The 21,297-nt window shown below is 45.7% G+C and overlaps 1 protein-coding gene across 1 annotated transcript; it reads left to right on the plus strand.

Annotated features, from left to right (window-relative positions):
- Nucleotides 1–11,351, plus strand: LACTBL1 (lactamase beta like 1). Its single transcript, XM_030865583.2, has 6 exons — nt 1–115; nt 1,286–1,395; nt 3,443–3,600; nt 4,610–4,848; nt 9,661–9,766; nt 10,370–11,351. The coding sequence occupies exons 1-6, from the start codon at nt 67–69 to the stop codon at nt 11,349–11,351; spliced, it is 1,644 nt and encodes a 547-aa protein (XP_030721443.2). The 5' UTR covers nt 1–66.
- Nucleotides 11,352–21,297: the final 9,946 nt, after the last annotated feature.

Consider the following 21,297-nt stretch of genomic DNA (forward strand, 5'->3'; position numbering starts at 1 on the left):
CTGAAAGGGAAACAGAAGTGGCTCTTCCCGGTTTCCTGCAGCTTCTTCTTTGTGCTCTCTGTGCTCATGACTGGCTGCTTCCTGTGGCAGTATTACCTCCCCAAGCTGAAGACCGGTGAGTGCAGGAACACCCTTGAGTTTCCCCCCACCTCCGGAGGTCCCCATGGGCTTTGAGCCGCCACTCCTGATCTGAGGCAGGAGGGAGGACCATTCTGACTCCAGCTCTCACTAACTGTGCATCTTCGGGCCAGTCATGTGATCTCTCTGCGCCTCGATGCCCTTCTGTAGTAACTGAGGATCTAATACCACTGGGGGTCCCTTAAGCCATCGACTCCAGGGGTAAAACTCAGGATCCCCCCAAAAGTGCAAACAGTGTTTCCCTTGCTCTTCCTTGGGCCCCCAAGGTGGGATCTCCAGGCCCTACCTCCCTTTAAAGGCACTGCCCCAGCTACATATAAGACCCCGGGAAGAACATGTCCACGTGTCCATGGACAGCAGCTGCCATTTCTTGGTCTCTCCATCCTGGGCTGGTCAAGGCTCAGCAAGTGAACCACCACTGCTGGCAACGCCAGGCTCATGCCCTAGGGCCAGCCCTCCCAGCTGGCACAGCCTCACCACAAGATGCCAGCCATGGGCAGCCAGGGGCAAAGGGCAGAGCATGCCCAGGAGGAGACAGCACAGTCCTACACTCACTACCTGCTGCCTGGCCTTCGAGACACCAATCAGGCCACAGGCGCCTGTTGGTAGCCCTTCTCTCTTCGCATGACGAGCTTCCTCCCTCCATGTGGTCAGCAGACTTAGACAAGTTCCGGCTCTGTGGGGCAGACTCAGCCACATCTCTACCGTCCCCCTTTCTCCAGTTCTGATTATATATAAGGGTGGAGAAGTGGACTCAGGGCCCCACTTAGGCTTCAGGCTTAAACCACCAGGAACAACTCATTTCATCCCCAGAGCTGTGCATCTGGGCATTAGGGTTTGAGTCCCATCCTACTTTTGTCCATGTGTGTCGCTTTCTTGGAAACGCAGGGGGAAGGTGTGGACCTTGGCAGGGCAGGATTCAGGCTGTGAGACCATCACAACGGCCTCCAGACCTCCCTGCATCCTCTAAGGACAGTGTGGGGTGGTAAGGGTGTGAGAACCCCCCAAGAGTACAAGAACCACTCTTCTCTAAACCTCCCACTGCCTCCTGAGATCACCCAGAAGTGAGAGAAGACCCAGTGGGCAATGACCCCTAGACTACTAACCTGATCTCTGTCCTCCACTCACCATGTGATGTTCCCTCCAGGTTCCTTGGGACCAGAGGTGACTTCTGCCCCCGTGAGGATGTGTCCCCAGCACCCTGAGCCTGTGCCCCTGGCCCACCCCCTCCCCGTGTTGAAGGAGGCCCTGAAAAAGGTCAGTGATGAGCCAGGAGAGAACTGGCTGTGTGGGCTAGGCCCGGTTGATGAAGGGGAGGGCATATCCTCTGAGCTGGTAGTGGCATTCATTCATTCATTCAACATATAATTCTTTTTCTAAAAAATTAATTAATTTATTTGGGGGCACTGGGTCTTAGTTGTGGCACACAGGATCTTCTCTGTGGCATGCATGTGGGATCTTTAGTTGCAGCATGTGGGATCTAGTTCCCTGACCAGTGATCGAACCCAAGCCCCCTGCATTGGGAGTGCAGAGTCTTAGCCACTGGACCACCAGGTATGCCCCCCAACATACAATTCTTGAGCACTTACTCTGCGCTACACACCAGGGATGTGGCAGAAGAAGATACTGTCCTGCTCTCAAGAAGCTACTAGTCTTGGAACAGTCAAGATAGTAAATATTTATAACACAGGGGTAAGAGTGAGGATAGAGAAAGTTTAGGGTACATGGTGACACAAAGGAACTGGACTTGGGGTCAGGGAAGGCTTCTAGAGGAAGTGGTGTCTAAACTGAGAGGTGAACAAGGAGTAGATACTCAGAGTATATGTGTGTGTATAATGAGGGAGCTTGGGGGTGTGAAAGGTGTGCTTTAGATAGAGGGAACAGCATGTGCAAAGGCCCAGAGGCAGCAGGGTCAGTATGAGGCATATACAGAGAGGATATTCAGTCTGGTGGGGCCATTAAGTGGGGGTGGAGAAAGAGGAGATAGGAGAGGATCACAGAGGCCATTGAAAGACGATTAAAGACCCCACAACACAACTTTTACCGTTGCAGAATGGCTTAACACTAGAGGGGGCTGTCAGCCAGCTCTTGTCTGTGCCATTCTGCCATTCAGACCCTACCCACTTGGGTCACTCACCTTAGGAGACACACAGATCAGAAGTGTATGTGCAGCAGCCTGGTGGTGGTGGTGGGAGATGGTTTGAAACTTCATCCGAGGAACAGTTGAAGGGAAGGAGGGTGATGTGTCCACATAAGAGCAGGCGTGGGCCAGTGCAGAGAGACACAATCACTGCCTGCAAATACACAAAAAGCTTTTGTGAAGGAGAGAGAGCAGAAGCACGCTATTTGGCTCCCAGGGGTCAGAGTAATTAAAAAAAAATAAAGCAACAATAATAACCATAGCAACCTTCTAGTGAGCACCTGGTACATGCCACGCACTGTGCTATCTTCTTTATGTTACCACCTCGTGAATCCCTAGCTAAAGAGGAGGAAACTGAGGCTCAGAGAGGCAAAGTTAGTGCAGGGGTGGAAACTACAGGTAGACTGAGCTCAATTCAGGGAATGTAAAATCTCTTGGCAAGGAGGTGCTGGAGTTAGCATAGGGTTCTAATCCTGATTCCACTAGCCATTAACCACCAGGGCAAGTCACTTCATATCTCAAATTTTCTCACCTGTAAAATGGGGAGAAATCAGCAATGACTTATGAGGATTAAGTGAGACAATGTATGAAAATCATTTTATACTGTGTCTGGCATGTTGTAAATGTCCAGTAAATGTCAGCTGTTAATCACCATCATTATACTACATGACTGAAAATAATGAGGTATTTTCAATAAATGTTCAAAGACAGCGCTAGGGGCCCTCTATAAATACTGAATTCTCCAACACTAAGGGGTCAGACTCAGCCTGTTGGAGGTTTTTTAGGGCATCAGACACAGGTTTGATTAGATCAGGGGTTTTAACGCCTCCCTCCTCTTACGTATTTCCAAAGAAATGTTTCTTTGAACAAAGGTCTTATGAGGAAAACTTACATACAAAACAGTTTCCAGGGGATCTGCTCTGATTGCCGCTGGGTGGGGTCCCCACCCCATGGGACACGGTCTGAGAACCCGAGGTCTGGAGGCTCACTGGGCTCCCTTCCAGCCACTAGGGGGAGAGAATGGAGGGGAGTCAGGCAGGGGGTGCTGTGTACAAGGTGCGGTATGTGAATGGTACGGTGTACAGAACCACATGGGGCCTGTGGGTGGGGAGAGGGGCCTGTCTCTGTACCTGTACTCTGAGGCACCCGCTCTTCTCTTCCAAGGTGGACAGGATCCTGCGGCAGGCACTGTCTGCCCCAGGCCTGGCTGCTATGTCTGCAGTTGTCATCCACAACGACACTGTGCTCTGGACCGGGAACTTCGGGAGGAAGAACGGTTCAGACCCGGCTTCTGGGCCCCCCAATGAGTACACCATGTACCGGTCAGCTGGGGGACCACCAGGGTCTTGTGGAGGGGGCGAAGAGTGGTAGGACAAGGGGAACTTAGGAGGTAGGGGGACTCAAGAGAATCATGACTGGGGGTCTTAGCTGCCAGGGCCCTTTATTAAGTCTTGGCAATTTTATAGATGAGGAGACTGAGGTCCAGAGAGGACCAGTGAGTGCCTAACATCACATCACAGTGGTAACAAGTCAGGAAGGAATCCCTTCTGGAGAGCCCTTATCCTAATGCCTCCCAAACTAGAAAAGGCTCCCTTATGTCCCACCCCACACCCCTTCCACGTGACACTAAAGAACCGTAACCAGTTCCTGGGCCCTCGACCTGGGTCTCTGCCAGTTGGCAGCGGTGGCCCAGATGGAAGCAACTTGGGACAATCTGCTGCACACCCAGAGTCTCCCCTCCTGGGTGCTGCCTGTAGGATCCTCAGAGCTCACAGTGCCAAGTGAACACATTTGCTCCCTGAGATACTGTGAGGATTGCAGGGCTTCCATTCACACTGCACCTGCTATGTGCCAGGCACAGGGCAACAATTATATTTATCACTTATTGAGCACTTACTACCTTCCAGGTGTGTTGCCAAGCACTTTGCAAGCACAATCTGTTCGATCCTTTCTACAACCCATGAAACAGACAATGAAACTGAATCTCAGAAAGGTCTAGCACTTGCCCAAGGCAGCTCAGCTGGTGAGAGGCAGAGATAGGATCCCAACCCAGGTCTGTCCCAGGGAGCGAAGTGCCTGGTGAAGGGCCTGGCATGGGGGAGGTGCTCGAGAGTGTCCATCTGGTCCAGCCCCACTGCCCCTGGTAAGTTCTCAAGCATCCCAAAGGCATTCTACAGAGGCTGGTGGATTTCTGCCTGAGATGCTGAATAAGGGTGGACTCAGTGCTTTCCTAATTATGCTAGAAAGTTGGAGGCTGGGGGTGCAGGGTGGAGGTGGGTCGTGAAGCCAACAGGATGCCCTCTGCACCCTTGTGCCCCCCACATTGTCCAGGATCTCCAGCATCTCCAAGATCTTTCCCGTGCTGATGCTCTATCGTCTGTGGGAGGAGGGTGTCGTGGCCTCTCTAGATGACCCTCTGGAGCGGTACGCCAGCACCTTCACCATTAACAACCCACTGGGCATGGCGTCAGCGCCTGAACAAAAGAGCCTGATGGACGGTCTGCAGGAGGTGGGCCCAGCCCCAAGGCCTTCACCTGTCACCCTCCGAAGGATGGCCAGCCAGCTCTCAGGTGAGTGGCTCTGAACTTAACGTAGCTCAGCCCAAACCATTTCAGGTAGGGGAACCAAGGAGCAGGTTCTCATCCAGCCAGGCTGGGCCCACTCTCTGCTCTGCTTCCTGAACTGGCCATAGCTCCCTCTCATCCTTCCTGGGTGGCGGGCCAGGGGTAGAAAGATCGGGTGAGTTAAAAGCTGAGGTGGGGCTTCCCTGGTGGCGCAGTGGTTGAGAGTCCGCCTGCCGATGCAGGGGACGTGGGTTCGTGCCCCGGTCCGGGAGGATCCCACATGCCACGGAGCGGCTGGGCCCGTGAGCCATGGCTGCTGAGCCTGCGCGTCCAGAGCCTGTGCTCCGCAATGGGAGAGGCCACGGCAGTGAGAGGCCCGTGTACCGCAAAAAAAAAAAAAAAAAAAAAAAGCTGAGGTAAAACCTGAGAATTTAGGTCAAGTGGACAAATGAGGATCTGTTGGAAGGTCAAAAGCAAGCTGACAGGTCAAGATCTGCTTATTAGATCAAGAACAAGTCAACAAGTGAATATTTGTTGACAATTCTACAAATTATATATATAATTTGAATATAATATATATTCTACAACTATACGTTAATTTCCCTTAGTATATAAACCATTACAAAGACCAAGAACCCAACAGAAAAATGGGTAAAGGATAGGAACAGAACAGACCGTTCACAGAAGAGGAATATAAATGGCTCTTAAGAATATTACAAAATATTAAAAGATGCTCGACCTCATTCATAACAAAATAAATGCAAATTAAATCTCCTGAGACACATTTTCCTCTTATCAGATTGGTAAAGGCCATAATGGTGGGTGTACTGAGTTGGTGAAATTATGGTGAAATAGGCCCTCTTATACATCAGTGGTGGAAATTTAAATTGGTGCAACTTGGGACTTCCCTGGCGGCCAGTGGCTAAGACGCTGTGCTTCCACTGCAGGGGGCACAGGTTTGATCCCTGGTAGGGGAACTAGGATCCCACGTGCTGCGCTGCACGGCCAAAATAAAGAAAAAAAAATTGGTGCAACCTGTGTGGAGGGTAATTGGTAATACCTGTCACAAAAATGTATATATCCTTTGACTCAGAAATACACTTTTAGGAAATTCTCTTACAGATGTATTCACACATGTGCGGTATGAGGTATGTACACAGTTATTCACTACAGCACTGTTTGTGATAGTGAAAAAAAAAGATTGAAACAACCTAAATATAAATAGGGGAGTAACTAAATAAACTATGGCAGAGTTATACAATCAGATACTACTGTAGCCCTAAAAAAATGGGTAATAACGTTCCCTGTGTACTGAGATGCACATACAATCTTAAGTGGGTAAAAAAGCTCGTAACAGCATATATTGTAGCTACCATATGAATAAATAATATATACACATATAATGTATATATGTATATGAATGTATATGTATAATCCATTTGTAATGTATCTGTTATATAACATATATATTTATATACACATATATTACGTGTGTGTGTATATATACAGGTATATATATAAAAATGGGTACCACCTATTTTTGGAAGGGAAAGGGATTGAATCACTGGGCTGCCTCCAGGGAGGGGAACTTGGTGGCTGTGGAGAAGAGTGGGAGGAAAATTTTTCATTGTATACCCTTCGGTGTCTTTGGACTTTTGAATCATGTAAATGAATTACTTATTAAAAACAAATTATATAATAATAATGATGATAATAAAAGATGTGCTAACAAGCCAAGATGAAATCTACGTGGTGGAAGGGCAAGGGCAGGCTGGGATACTGGAAGACAAAGCCAGTGAACAGGAATTGGGCAGGAACGGGTGGGAGGGGGGCTGTGCTGCATGGTGACTGACCCAGCCAAGGAGGAGAAGGCAGGCACCAGCTGCACCACCCCAAAATGCCTTCTATTGTTCATATTTGCAGTCACCAACCCATCAACTCTAGATGGTAGGAATCCACCATAAGTGCCTGCTATTTCATCATTTTACAAAGTGCATTCAGGCCTGAGGTCTCAGTCTGTGGACATGGCTGGTTAGCACTCCCATTAGCACATGGTGAACCTGAGGCTCTGCCAGATAGTGGAACCTCCTGAAGTCGTCCAGGCAGGACAGGATCAGAGCCTTGGGGGAGGGTGGCCTAGTGGCTAAGGGCATGAGCAATGAAATTAATTCCAGCTGTGTGATCTTGGGTAAGTCACGTAACCTCTCTGAGCCTTGTCTTACTCCTCTGTAAAAGGACTGGTTCATGCTATTTTGCTGTATTAAATGTGCTAATGAATGCCAAGCCCTTAGCAGAGTACCTGGCACACAGCAGTGCTTGTCAATGTAGCTCTGGTTATTACAGCCAAGGGTAGACCTAGGTTTATGGAGGCCTGATGTAGATATAATTTGGGGGTCCTCTTTAAAAATACAATACTATAAATTCAAACTTGGATACGGGCCTTGGAAGGGGTCATACAGGTGAGAGGCTCTGAGGATTTTGCTCCATGAGCCTCCTATTAAATACACTCCTGTTTATAACCTGACCCCAGGGCTCCCTCTAAGGGTACACTGTGGATTCTTCTTCATCTGCACCCAAGGGACCCAGCACAGGGGTCTTGTGTTTGTGGTCAGTTTAAAAACACCCTACACGGGCTTCCCTGGTGGCGCAGTGGTTAAGAATCCGCTTGCCAGTGCAGGGGACACAAGTTCGAGCCCTGGTCCGGGAAGATCCCACATGCTGCAGAGCAACTAAGCCCACGTGCCACAACTACTGAGCCTGTACGCTGAGAGCCCATGCTCTGCAACAAGAGGAAGCTACCGCCGTGAGAAGCCCACAACTGCAACGAAGAGTAGCCCCTGCTCGCCGCAACTAGAGAAAGCCTGCATGCAGCAACGAAGACCCAATGCAGCCAAAAATAAATTAATTAAGAAAAATGCAACCCCCCCAAACAAACAAAAAAGCCCACCCTACGTGTCCCAAAGCCCACCAATTGAGCATACAGCTGCTTGAATGACTCTGTTATATGTTCCCAGTATTTTTTTTTTTAAATAAATTTATTTATTTATTTTTGGCTGTGTTGGGTCTTCGTTTCTGTGCAAGGGCTTTCTCTGGTTGCGGAGAGCGGGGGCCACTCTTCATCGTGGTACGCGGGCCTCTCACTGTCGCAGCCTCTCTTGTTGCGGAGCACAGGCTCCAGACACGCAGGCTCAGTAGTTGTGGCTCACGGGCTTAGTCGCTCTGCGGCATGTGGGATCTTCCCGGACCAGGGCTTGAACCCATGTCCCCTGCATTGGCAGGCAGACTCTCAACCACTGCACCACCAGGGAAATCCCCCAGTACCTTTTATGATTGACCTTCACCCTAATCTAGAGCTTTCTCCCATTCTTGGAGCTTTTCATCCATTCTTAGTTAAGTTTTGTAACACCTCACAGGGAAACCACTGCAGGTGCTTCAGCCCACTTCAAGGTGAGCAAGTAGAGGCTCAGAGAGGTAAAGCATATGGTTTGGGCCACACAGCAAGAAGTGTTAGAGTCAGAATTTAAACCCAGGACTTGGGACTCCATCCCCCAGCTGCTCAGGCCAAGAGCCTGGAGTTAGTTATCCCTGATTTCTCTCACTCCCACACCCTCCACATCCCCTCCAGTAGCAAATTCTGTTGGCTCCATTATCAAAATATGTCCAGAATCCAACCACTCCTCACTCATCCAAACCACCAGCATTTAGACATGGATTTTTGCAAGTCTCCTTACAGGCTTCCTGGTGTCTGCCATTGCCCCCCAAAGTCTGTTTTCACATAGCAGCCAGAGCAACCCTGATATATGTCAGATCACATCGCTCCTCTGCTCAAAGCCCTACAGTGGCCCCATCACAATCAGAGAAAAGGCCAAGTCCTTGCAGTAGCCTATAGCACCCTACAGGATCTGGTGCCTGCACCCCAATATCTCTCACCTCCAAAGTCTCCCCTTTTCTCAGTCCTTGCCAGCCACACTGGCTCTTTCCTGCTGATCCTCAAACATGCCCACAGATTCCTGCCTCAGGGCCTTTGCACCTGCTCTTTTCCTCTGCTTAAGACATTCTTTCCTCACAGAGCTATGTGGCTCTCTCCCTCACCTCCTCGAGTTCTCACCTGCTCAAGGGTCACCTACCCTGTGAGGCCTTCCTCTGACCACTCTGTAAAAAATAACAATCCCTCCTTTCATACATGGAATTATTTCCCTCACAGCATGCATATCTATTTGCTTCTTGTCTGTCTCCTCTGCTAGAATGCAGACTCCACACGGGCAGGGACTTTGTTTTGTTCACTACTGAATTCCAGTACCCAGAACAGTCTTTGGCACGAAAGAGATGCTTGAACACTATTGTTGAGTGAATGGGTGGGAAGAATCCTAATCCTGTGATCCTGTCAATACTAGTCACATCCAATAAACAGAAAATTCCAAGTGGCTGGAGCAGCCAGTTCCACAAAACCTATCTGGGCAGTGACCTCAAGAATTTTATGGAATCAGATATCTATGGTTGATGATAATAATTATTTTTTGAGCAATTACTATGACCAGGAACCTTGCTAAGCATTTGATTTCACCAAATCCTCACACCAGCCATATGACATAGCAATTATTTCCCTCATGTTACAGATGAGGGGACTCTGGCTCAGAGAGGTTAAATGGCTTGCCCAATGAAACACAGGCAGGATTAGAGTCTATGCCAGAGCTTTTTTTTTTTTAAAGGTGATTTTGTTATCTTTCAACTCATGGAAGGTGGGGGAGGGGGTACAGCCAGGGGCCCATCATCCCACCATCAGCTGACCCAGCAGGTCTGACCACTGCTCCTCCCTAGGGCTGCCCCGAAGGCTCCGTTCCACTTCGCTGCTGTGGAGGGGCAGCACCCAGGAGGCCCTAAACCTGCTCAAGGATGATGTGCTGGTGGCAGACCCAGGAACCAGGTAAGGAGTGAGCCCTGATGCCCTACCAATGTTAGGAACCTCACAAGGTGACATACCCCTCCTGGGAGAGAACCTATGTCACCTCATCCTAGGTGGTCAGAGCCAGGAAAGACCTCGCAGGTCACTGATGACAACCCCTGTTCCACAGCTGGGGGGACTGAGGACCTTAGAGGGATGGCAGAGCAAGGCAGCAGGGAGCTGGGCCCAGATCCAGTCCTGTTTGAATCTCATGTTTTTCCCATTAATCAACTCAACATTTATTGAACACTTACTCTGTGCTTGGAATATGTTAAACTGAGATATAGCAGCAAACGAATCCAACCAGGTTCCTCCTCGTGGAGTTTGCATTCTTCTGAGTGAACAGTGAACATTCTTATCAGTGAACAGATAAACAAGATAAATACAGACTTTGCCAAGTGCTGGAAATAAATGGGATGCTGATGAGATAGGGAGTGGATAGCTGGTGTAGCCAGCCACTGAACAGAGAAGGCATCAGAAACTCTGATGGCTTTGCAGACAGTCTGAGCAGGTGGGAAGGGTTTATTTAGGGCCTGGAGATGTCCATCCGAGGCTGCATCCTAGCTTCCACCCCTCCTCTTCCAGATGCCATTACAGCACGCTGGCCTTCTCGCTTCTGGCCCATGTCCTGGCAGCCCACACCTCCCAGGGTGACTACCAGCACTGGATCTTGGAGAACGTGCTGGAACCGCTGGGGATGGAAGACACAGGCTTCGATCTGACACCTCCTGTGCGTGCCCGCTTGGCAGCTGGCTTTTATGGCAGCGGGCGGCCGGCGCCGCTGTACGATCTCGGCTGGTACCGCCCGTCGGGCCAGATGTACTCCACCACCTCTGACCTGGCCAAGCTGGCCATGGTGCTCCTGGGCAGCAGGCCCCAGCGGCTTCTGCGGCCAGACGCGGCTAAGACACTACTGGCACCGCTGCTGGCCTGCCCGGGCGCCTACTTCGCCAACGAGACTGGCACACCGTGGGAGTTCCATGCGCAGCGGGGCTACCGCGTGGTGCGCAAGGACGGTGACCTGGATGGCTATGCCGCCACCTTCTCCCTGGTGCCGCCGCTGCGCCTGAGCCTCGTGCTGCTCCTGGCCGGGCCGAGGCCGCCAGGGCCTGACCTCGTGGCTCAGGTCTACGATGTGCTTCTGCCGGCTATGGAGAGCGCCCTTCGTGAGGCCGCGCTCAGCCCGGCTCCGCCGCCCAGCGCACGACCCTTCACTGGCTACTTCACTTTTGCCAATTTGACTTTCTACGAAGTGCGCGCCAGGCCGACGGGCGAGTTGCACCTGCGCCAGTTCGGGCCCCACGTGGAGGCGCTGGTGCCCCCGGCGTTCCGCACGTTGGCGCTGCGCCACCTGCGCGGCCGCGTCTTCCAGCTGTATGTGGCCCGCGAGTTTCCGTGCGCACTGCCGCTGGGTGACTCCTGGCTGTCCCTCGAGGCCCAGCACGGGCAGCTCGTCAACTTCTATCCCTTGGACCACCACGGGCTTTCCCCCGGCTTCGACGTGCCGGGCCTCAACACGTACCGGGTGATGCGGCTGTCTCACAAACCAGTATTCAAGACCCAGTGACCCCTGTTCAGAGCCTCCCCTTCTCTCGCCTGGCAGCTTTCCATCCTAGTTCTGCAAGGTAAGGCTGTAGGGATGTCTATTAAAGAACTAAGGAGTTGGCAAAGTGGGAAAGGGCCGTGCTACTCAAAGTGTGGTCTGTGAACTACAGCCGGTGGCGAACTGTTTGTTATCCATGGGAGAGGAAGAGTTTACAGAAATTTAGTGAGCATTTAGAAACTTTAATAGCGAATTGACAGAGTACTTTTATGTCTGTCAAATCTAAGAATATGGTCTAGCATTGTGTCTTTTAAAAATCAATCTTATATGTATGGAAACACAAAAGACCCCAAATAGCCAAAGCAATCTTGAGAAAGAAAAATGGAGCTGGAGGAATCAGGCTCCCTGACTTCAGACTATACTACAAAGCTACAGTAATTAAGACAGTATGGTACTGGCACAAAAACAGAAATATAGATCAATGGAACAGGATAGAAAGCCCAGAGATAAACCCATGCACATATGGTCACCTTATTTTTGATAAAGGAGGCAAGAATATACAATGGAGAAAAGACAGCCTCTTCAATGAGTGGTGCTGGGAAAACTGGACAGCTACATGTAAAAGAATGAAATTAGAACACTCCCTAACACCATACACAAAAATAAACTCAAAATGGATTAAAGACCTAAATATAAGGCCAGACACTATAAAACACTTAGAGGAAAACCTAGGCAGAACACTCTATGACATAAATCACAGCAAGATCCTTTTTGACCCACCTCCTAGAGAAATGGAAATAAAAACAAAAATAAACAAATGGGACCTAATGAAACTTAAAAGCTTTTGCACAGCAAAGGAAACCATAAACAAGATGAAAAGACAACCCTCAGAATAGGAGAAAATATTTGGAAATGAAGCAACTGACAAAGGATTAATCTCCAAAATTTACAAGCAGCTCATGCAGCTCAATATCAAAAAAACCCAAACAATCCAATCCAAAAATGAGCAGAAGACCTAAATAGACATTTCTCCAAAGAAGATATACAGATTGCCAACAAACACATGAAAGGATGCTCAACATCACTAATCATTAGAGAAACGCAAATCAAAACTACAATGAGGTATCACCTCACACCAGTCAGAATGGCCATCATCAAAAAATCTGCAAACAAGTGCTGGAGAGGGTGTGGAGAAAAGGGAACTCTCTTGCACCGCTGGTGGGAATGTAAATTGATACAGCCACTATGGAGAACAGTATGGAGGTTCCTTAAAAAACTAAAAATAGAACTACCATACGACCCAGCAATCCCACTGCTGGGCATATACCCTGAGAAAACCATAATTCAAAAAGAGTTGGGCTTCCCTGGTGGCACAGTGGTTGAGAGTCCGCCTGCTGATGTGGGGGACATGGGTTCGTGTCCCGGTCCGGGAAGATCCCACATGCTGTGGAGCGGCTAGGCCCGTGAGCCATGGCCACTGAGCCTGCGTGTCTGGAGCCTGTGCTCCGCAACGGGAGAGGCCACAACAGTGAGAGGCCCGTGTACCGAAAAAAAAAAAAAGAGTCATGTACCACAATGTTCACTGCAGCTCTATTTACAGTAGCCAGGTCATGAAAGTAATGAAAGTGTCCATCGACAAATGAATGGATAAAGAAGATGTGGCACATATATACAATGGAATATTACTCAGCCATAAAAAGAAACAAGATTGAGTTATTTGTAGTGAGGTGGACGGACCTAGAGTCTGTCATACAGAGTGAAGTAAGTCAGAAAGAGAAAAACAAATACCGTATGCTAACACATATATATGGAATCTAAAAAACACCCCTAAAACCCCAAAAAACTGGTCATGAAGAACCTAAGGGCAGGACGGGAATAAATGCACATACCTACTAGAGAATGGACTTGAGGACACGGGGAGGGGGCAGGGTAAGCTGGGCCAAAGTGAGAGTGGCATGGACTTATATATACTATCAAATGTAAAATCGATAGCTAGTGAGAAGCAGCCACATAGCACAGGGAGATCAGCTCGGTGCTTTGTGACCACCTAGAGGGGTGGTATAGGGAGGGTAGGAGGGAGGGAGACGCAAGAGGGAAGAGATATGGGGATATATGTATACGTATAGCTGATTCACTTTTTTGTAAAGCAGAAACTAACACACCATTGTAAAGCAATTATACTCCAATAAAGATGTTAAAAAAAACAACCTTATAGAGTTATAATTTACATAAAAGGAAATGTACACATTATTGGGGTACATTTTGATGATTTTGACAAATGTATACCCCTCACCACAATCAAGATATAGAAAATGTTCATCATCCCCAAAACGGCCCTCCTACTGCTTTGCAGTCAGTCCCCTCCCCTGCTCTCAGGCCCGGGCAGCCACTGGTCTACTCTGTCACTTTAGATTAGAATTTCTTATAAATGGAATCATATAGTGCAGGCTTTTGTGTCTGCTTTCTTTTGCTCTGAAGGATGTTTCTGAGGTCCATTCATGTCCTTGTGTATATCAATGTTTTGTTCCTTTTTATTGCTGAATAGTATTCAGTTGTATGGCTATGCCACCAAATTGTTTATCTATTCACCTTTTGATGGATATTTAGGTTGTTTCCAGATTGGGGCTTTATGAAAAAGCATTCCTGTATAAGTCTTTTTTGTGTGTGAATACATGCTTTCATTTCTCTTGGGTAAATATCTAGGTGTGACTGCCATGCAGTATTCCAAAGCACTGGTACCGTTTTATGTTCCTGCCAGCATATGCAGTGGTTCGGTGTCTCCACATCTTTCCTACCACTTAGCATTGACAGTCTTTTCAATTTCAGTCACACTAGTGGTTGTGAAGTCCTGTCTCACTGTAGTCCTGTGGTTGTTTTGTTTTGTTTTGTTTTGCCAAACCGCGTGCCTTGCGGGATCTTAGTTCCCTGACCGGGGATGGAACCCGTGCCCCCTGCAGTGAAAGTGCTGAGTCTTAACCACTGGACTGCCAGGGAAGTCCCACTTTTTCCTTGTATTAATGGTGTCTTTTGAAGAGCAAAAGTTTTAAAATTTTGAGGAGTCTTATGCCTGATGAGTCTAATACCAAATTTGGGCTTGCATTTTGCATGTCCTTTTAAAAATTAAACATTTAATTTTGAGATAATTGTAGTTTCACATACAGCTGTAAGAAATAATCAGTGTACCCTTTATCCATGTTCCTCTCATGGAAACATCTTGCAAAACTATAGTACAGGGCCTTCCCTGGTGGTCCAGTGGTTAAGACTCTGTGCTTCCAATGCAGGGGCCTGGGTTTGATCCCTGGTCAGGGAACTAGATCCTGTGTGGAGCAACTAAAGATCCCGCATGTCCCAACGAAGATCCCTCGTGCCGCAACTAAGACCTGGAGCAGCCAAATAAATATATAAATAAATATTTAAAAAAACTATAGGACAATATCATAAGCTAGTTATTGATGTTGATACTGTCAAGATACAGAACATTTTCATCAGCACAAGAATCCCTCCTGTTGCCCTTTTCTAGCCACACCCACTTGTTTACCAACCCACCCTGTCCTTAAGCATTGGCAGCCACCAGTCTGTTCTCCATTAATGTAATTTTCTCATTTCAAGAATATTATATCAATGGAGTGATGGAAGAAATTTTCACATATTGAGGTACGGGGAAGTCATTCTGGCTTACACATACATGGTTTAGCTTGACTTTGTGGCTTATCAAACATACACTGTTGCTTTCCTCTAACCATTAAAGAAAAGGGTGCATTGTCCAGAAGTAAAGAATTCCGTTTTGAAGACAGAGATAAATGCCTCCCTTCCTGGGATGTCAGTGCTACTACTTCTTTGATGATTAGTCTCCCTCCCCAGGCACCAAAGCCATACTGACTTCCTATGTATGTACAAATCTGTATTTTGGGAGAAACTTTGAAGGAATGTACCCCTGTCATGTTTGATGTTCTTTGTGCTGACAAGATATAAAATTGCACTGAAAAACATGCTCTCTGGAGCAGTTCCTCAGAGCTATCTGAGAGTCTGTCTCCTGCGCTTTGGTCCTCAGTTTGGCTCAAATAAAACTCTCCTTTATTCTTTTTTGTTTTTAATTAAATTTATTTATTTTATTTTTGGCTGTGTTGGGTCTTCATTGCTGTGTGCGGGCTTTCTCTAGTTGTGGCGAGAGGGGGCTACTCTTCCTTGTGGTGCGCGGGTGTCTCATTGTGGTGGCTTCTCTTGTTGCGGAGCACAGGCTCTAGGTGCGCAGGCTTCAGTAGTTGTGGCTCACGGGCTCCAGAGTGCAGGCTCAGTAGTTATGGTGTACGGGCTTAGATGCTCTGCCACATGTGGGATCTTCCTGGACGAGGGATCGAACCTGTGTCCCCTGCATTGGCAGGCGGATTCTTAACCACTGCACCACCAGGGAAGCCCCCTTTCCTTTATTCTTATTACAGGTTGGTTATTGATTATTTCTGTTGACAGGAGTCACACAGTGTGTAATCTTTGAGGTTTTTTTCTCACTCAGCATAATTCTCTGGAGATCCATTCAAGTTGTTGCAAGTGTCAATAGTTTGTTTCTTTTTGTTGCAGAGTAGTGGTTGGTTGCATGGTACGGACGCACCACAGTTTATTCAACCATTCGCTTGGTAAAGGACATCTAGGTTGTCCAATTTTAGATTGTTACAAATAAAGCTGCTTTGGACATTTGTTTGCATGTATTTGTGTGAACATAAGTTTTTATTTCTCTGGGATAAATGCCCAGGAGGGCAACTGATGGTTGAATGATAGCTTTTTTAAAGAAGAAGCTGCCAAACTATTTTCCACAGTGGCTGTACCGTTTTATATTCCAACCAGCAATGTATGAGTGATCTAGTTTCTCCACATTTTGGCCAGCATTTGGTATTGTCACTATTTTTATTTCTGTAATTCTAATTTCCTGATGACTAATGATATCGAAAATCTTTTCATATACTTTTTTGCCATCTGTATATCCTCTTCAGTGAAATGTCTCTTTATGTCTTGTCCATTTTCTAATTGGATTTTAAAAATTGTTGAGTTTTGGGACTTCCCTGGTGGCCTAGTGGCTAAGACTCCTGGCTCCCAATGCAGGGAGCCTGGGTTTCATCCCTGGTCAGGGAACTAGATCCCACATGCCACAAGTAAAGATCCTGCGTGCTGCAACTAAGATCCGGCGCAGCCAAATAAATACATAAATACATAAATAAATTAATTAAAGGAATATTTTTTTAAATTGTTGAGTTTTGAGAATTCTTTACATATTCTAGGTACTATTCCTTTGTTAGATATATAGTTTGCAAATATTTTCTAGTCTGTAGTTTGTCTTTTCATTGTCTTAACAGGGCCTTTCACAGAGCAAAAATTTTTAATTTTGATCAAGTTCAATTATGGTAGGCTGAATAATGACCCCCCCCAGAAATGTACACATCCTAATCCTTGGAACCTGTGAATGTTAACATTATATGATAAAAAAAGAACTTTATGGATGTGATTAAGTTAAGGATGTTGAGATGGGGACACTACCTTGGGTTATTGGTGAGACAGGCTGGGACCTGGGACACTTTGCTGGGACCTGGGACCCTTTGCTGCAGTGCTGCAATGCTTGCACCTGGATACACCTCTCCTTGAGCAACAAAATACGAAGAAACTGTATGGGACTAAAAATAACTGCATGCATGGGCAGTTGCGGCAAATTCTGGACCCAAAAGATACAAAGAGATCAAAAAACCAAACTGTCACTTTTGAAGAGCCTGGAGCAAAAACAGGGTGTTGGGAGCAAAAGCAGGGTACTGAACATGCCCCTTGCACACAACACCACTAGAGGGGTGGACAAAACACCTAAGCCACCCCTCTGGCCCAACCCATGGACACATCCCTACCCTCACCCCATGTAAGGAACAAGCTCGCCCCTGCCTCAGGGAGCCAGCAAGCAAGGGAATCTCTTGTTTGTTCTCGCCCCCTCCTGCTGCAGCAGGGTCCCCAATAAAGCCATGCCTGAATCTCTTGTCTTGCCTCTAGTCAATTTCTACTGATTGGGGAGGGCCAAGAACCCTGGTCCATAACGTTGGTATTAAGTATTAAATGGAATCACAAGTATCCTTGTAAAAGAGAAGCAGAGGAAGATTCAACACAGATGGAAGAGGAGAAGGCTGCGTGACCATGGAGGCGGAGACTGGAATAATGCCACCATAAGGCAAGGGGTTCTATTAGCTGCCAGAAGCAAGGGATGAGTTCTCTCCTAGAGCCAAGGGAGAGAGAGCATGGCCCTCCCAACACCTTGATTTTGGCCCAGTGATACTGATTTCAGGCTTTTGGCCTCCAGAACTGTGAGAGAATAAATATCTGTTGTTTTAAACTACCAATTTTGTGGTCACTCGTCACAGCAGCTCGGGAAACTGATATACCAGTTTATCAATTTTTCCTTTTATGGATCACGCTTTTGTTGTCAAAGCTCAGAGCTCTTTGCCTAGCCCTAATGCTCAAAGATTGTCTCCTGTGGTGTTTTCCTAAAAATTATCATTTTATGTTATGCATTTAAGTTTGTGATCTGTTTTGAGTTGAATTTTGTAAAAAGTGTGAGATTTAGGTTGAAATTAATGTTTTGCACATGGATGTTCAATTATTCCAGCACCACCTGTGTTTACTCCATTGAAATGCTTTTTTGCACCCTTGTTAAAAATCAGTAGGGCATATTTGTGGGGCATATTTCTGGATTCTCCATCCTCTTTCATTGTTCTGTATGTCCTTCCACCAATACCATGCAGTCTTGATTGCTACAGCTATATGTAAGTCTTGAAATTGGGTAGACTGATTCCTCCCACTTTATTCTCCTCTTTCAAAGTTGTTTTAGCTATTCTTTGTCTTTCCATGTAAATTTTATAGTAATCTATTCTATATATACAAAAAAGTCCTGCTGGGATTTTGATAGGAATTTTATTAAATCTGTATAACAATTTGAAGAGACTGGCATCTTTACTCTGTTGAGTCTTCCAATCTATGGATACACTAAGTCTATTTATTTACCTCTTTTTTGGTTTCATTTATCAACCTTCTGTTATTTTCAGCATAGAAGTCCTATATATGTTTTGTTAGATTTAAGCGTAAATATTTCATTTTAGAAGTGTTTGTAAATGGTATTATATTTTTAATTTTAGTGTCCACATGTTCATTGTTGGTATATAGAAAAACAATTGATTTTTTTGTTAATCTTGTATTCTGGGACTGTGCTGTACTCATTCATTCTAGAAGGTTTTTGTTTTTTAGATTCCTTGGTTTTTTCTACGTAGACAGTTATGTCATCTGCAAATAGGGATAGTTTTGTTTCCTCCTTTTTAGTCTGTATGCCTTTTACTTCATTTCCCTTCCTTATTTTGCTGGCTGGAACCTCCAGCACTATGTCAAATAAGAGTGATGAGAGTCTGTCCTTGCCTTGTTCCTCATCTTAGAAGGAAAGCATTCAGTCTTTGACCATGAAATATAATGTTAGCTGTAAGTTTTTTGAGAAAGATGCCCTTTCTCAAGTTGAGGAAATTCTCATCCTGTTCCTAATTTTCTGAGAGTATTTCTTTTTTCTTCTTTTTTAAATTTTGGCCACGCTGCACGGCATGCGGGATCTTAGTTCCCCAACCAGGGATCAAACCCGTGCCTCCTGCAGTGGAAGTGCGAAGTCCTAAGCACTGGACTGCCAGGGAAGTCCCTGCGAGTATTTTGAAAAATCATAAAAAGGTTTGAATTTTGTAAAATGTTTTTTCTGCATAAATTGATACGATCATGTAATTTTTCTTCTTTAGTCTATTATTCTGGTAAATTTCATTGATTGGTGTTTGAATATTGAGCCAGCCTTGTATCCCTGAAGTAAATAAATAAACTTGGTCATGATGTATAATTTTTTTTAATATATTGCTGAATTCTGTTTGCTAATATTTTGTTAAGGATTTTTGCATCTATATTCATGTGAGGTATTGGTCTGTAGTTTCTTTTTTTTTTTGGTATTTGTCTGGTTTTGGTATCAGGGTAATACTAGCTTCATAAAATGAATAGGGAGGTGTATTTTCCTCTCCTATTTCCTGGAAGAGATTGTATAGAATTGGTATTAATTCTTCTTAAAACATTTGGTAGTGGTCTTCACTGAAACTATCTGGGCCTGGAGATTTTCTTTTTTGGGAATTAAAAAAAACTATTAACTCCATTTTTTAATGGTTATAGGGTTAGTCAAGCCATCCACTTCATGTAAGTGAGTTGCGGTAGTTTGTGCTTTTTCAAGAACTGATCATTTCATCAAAGTTGTCAAATTTATGCATGTAGAGTTGTTCATCCTTTTGACATCTGCAGGATCTGTAGTGATATCCCATTTCATCTCTGAGATGAGTCATTTATGTCTTCTCTCTTTTTCTTTGTTAGTCTTGCTAGAGGTTTGTCAATTATTAATCATTTCAAAGAACTACTTTTTGTTTCATTGATTTTCTTTATTTCTTTTCTGTTTTCAGTTTCACTGATTTCTTCTGTTATTATTTCTTTCCTCTGATTGCTTTGGATTTATTGTGCTTTTCTTTTTTCTAGAATTCTTTTCCCCTAGATTCTTGAGGTGGAATTTACTTTATGGACATGAAGCTTTCCCTCTTCTCTGATGTAAGCATTTAGTGCTACAAATGTTTGTTTCAGCACTGCTTCAGCTATGTCCCACAAATTTTAATATGTTGTATTTTTATTTTCATTAAGATCAATGTATTTTTAAATTTGTTTTGAGATTTCCTCTTTGACCACATGGATTATTTAGAAGTATGTTGGTTGGTTTCCAAGTGTTTAGAGATTTCCCTGTGATCTTTCCACTGTTGATTTTTAATTTGATTCCACTGTGGTCAGAGAACACACTTTGTATGATTTCAATGCTTTTCAAATTTGTTGAGGGTTTTTTTTTTTGGTGGCTCAGGAAATAGTCTATTTTAAATAGATGTTCCATGTGCATTTGAAAAAGATGTGTATTCTGCTATTGTTGGGTGGAGTGCTATATAGAGGTCGATTAGACCTGTTGGTTGTCAGGTAGAGTTCTTCTCTACCCTTGCTGGTTTTCCATCTAGTTGTTCTGTCAATTGTTGAGAGAGGGAAATTGAAGTCTCCAATTATAACTGTGAATTTGTCTATTTCTTTTTTTGTTGTTGTTGTTGTTGTTGCGGTACGCGGGCCTCTCACTGTTGTGGCCTCTCCCGTTGCGGAGCACAGGCTCCGGACGCGCAGGCTCAGCGGCCGTGGCTGACGGACCCAGCCGCTCCGTGGCATGTGGGATCTTCCTGGACCGGGGCACGAACCCGCGTCCCCTGCATCGGCAGGCGGACTCTCAACCACTGCACCACCAGGGAAGCCCAATTTCTGTTTTTGATTCTGTCATTTTTCACTTCACATATTTTGCAGCTTTGTCGTGTGTGCCTGTTAGCTTGAATGCTTGATATGGATTAGACCAGAGTTTTTACAACTTTTTTGACCTATACCTTCAATGGAAAATAGATTTTACACACATACACATTACTATAACTGAAATAATTTTAATGCAACAATGTTTACTCTTGTCACATACAGCTGGAGTTTGATCTTCTCAATTCTATTAGTTTTTCTTAAGACAAGTTTTAGAGCAGCTTTAGGTTCACAGCAAAATTGAGAGGAAGGTACAGAGATTTCCCATTGACTCCCTGCCCCTACTCACGCATAGCCTCTCCTATTATCAACATTCCCCCTGCCAGAGTGTTACATTTGTAAACAGTTGATAAACCTACATTGGCACATCATTATTGCCAAAAGTCCACAGTTTACATTAGGGTTCCTTCTTGCCATTGTACATTCTGTGGGTTTAGTTAGATGTGTAATGACATGTATCCATCGTAGCATCATACAGAGTATCTTCACTGCCCTAAAATTCCTCTGTGCTCCACCTTTTCGTTCCACCCCCGCCCTAAATCCTGGTAACCACTTATCT

This window comes from Globicephala melas, chromosome 1, assembly GCF_963455315.2.
Source record: "Globicephala melas chromosome 1, mGloMel1.2, whole genome shotgun sequence".
NCBI classification, from domain to species: Eukaryota; Metazoa; Chordata; class Mammalia; order Artiodactyla; family Delphinidae; genus Globicephala; species Globicephala melas.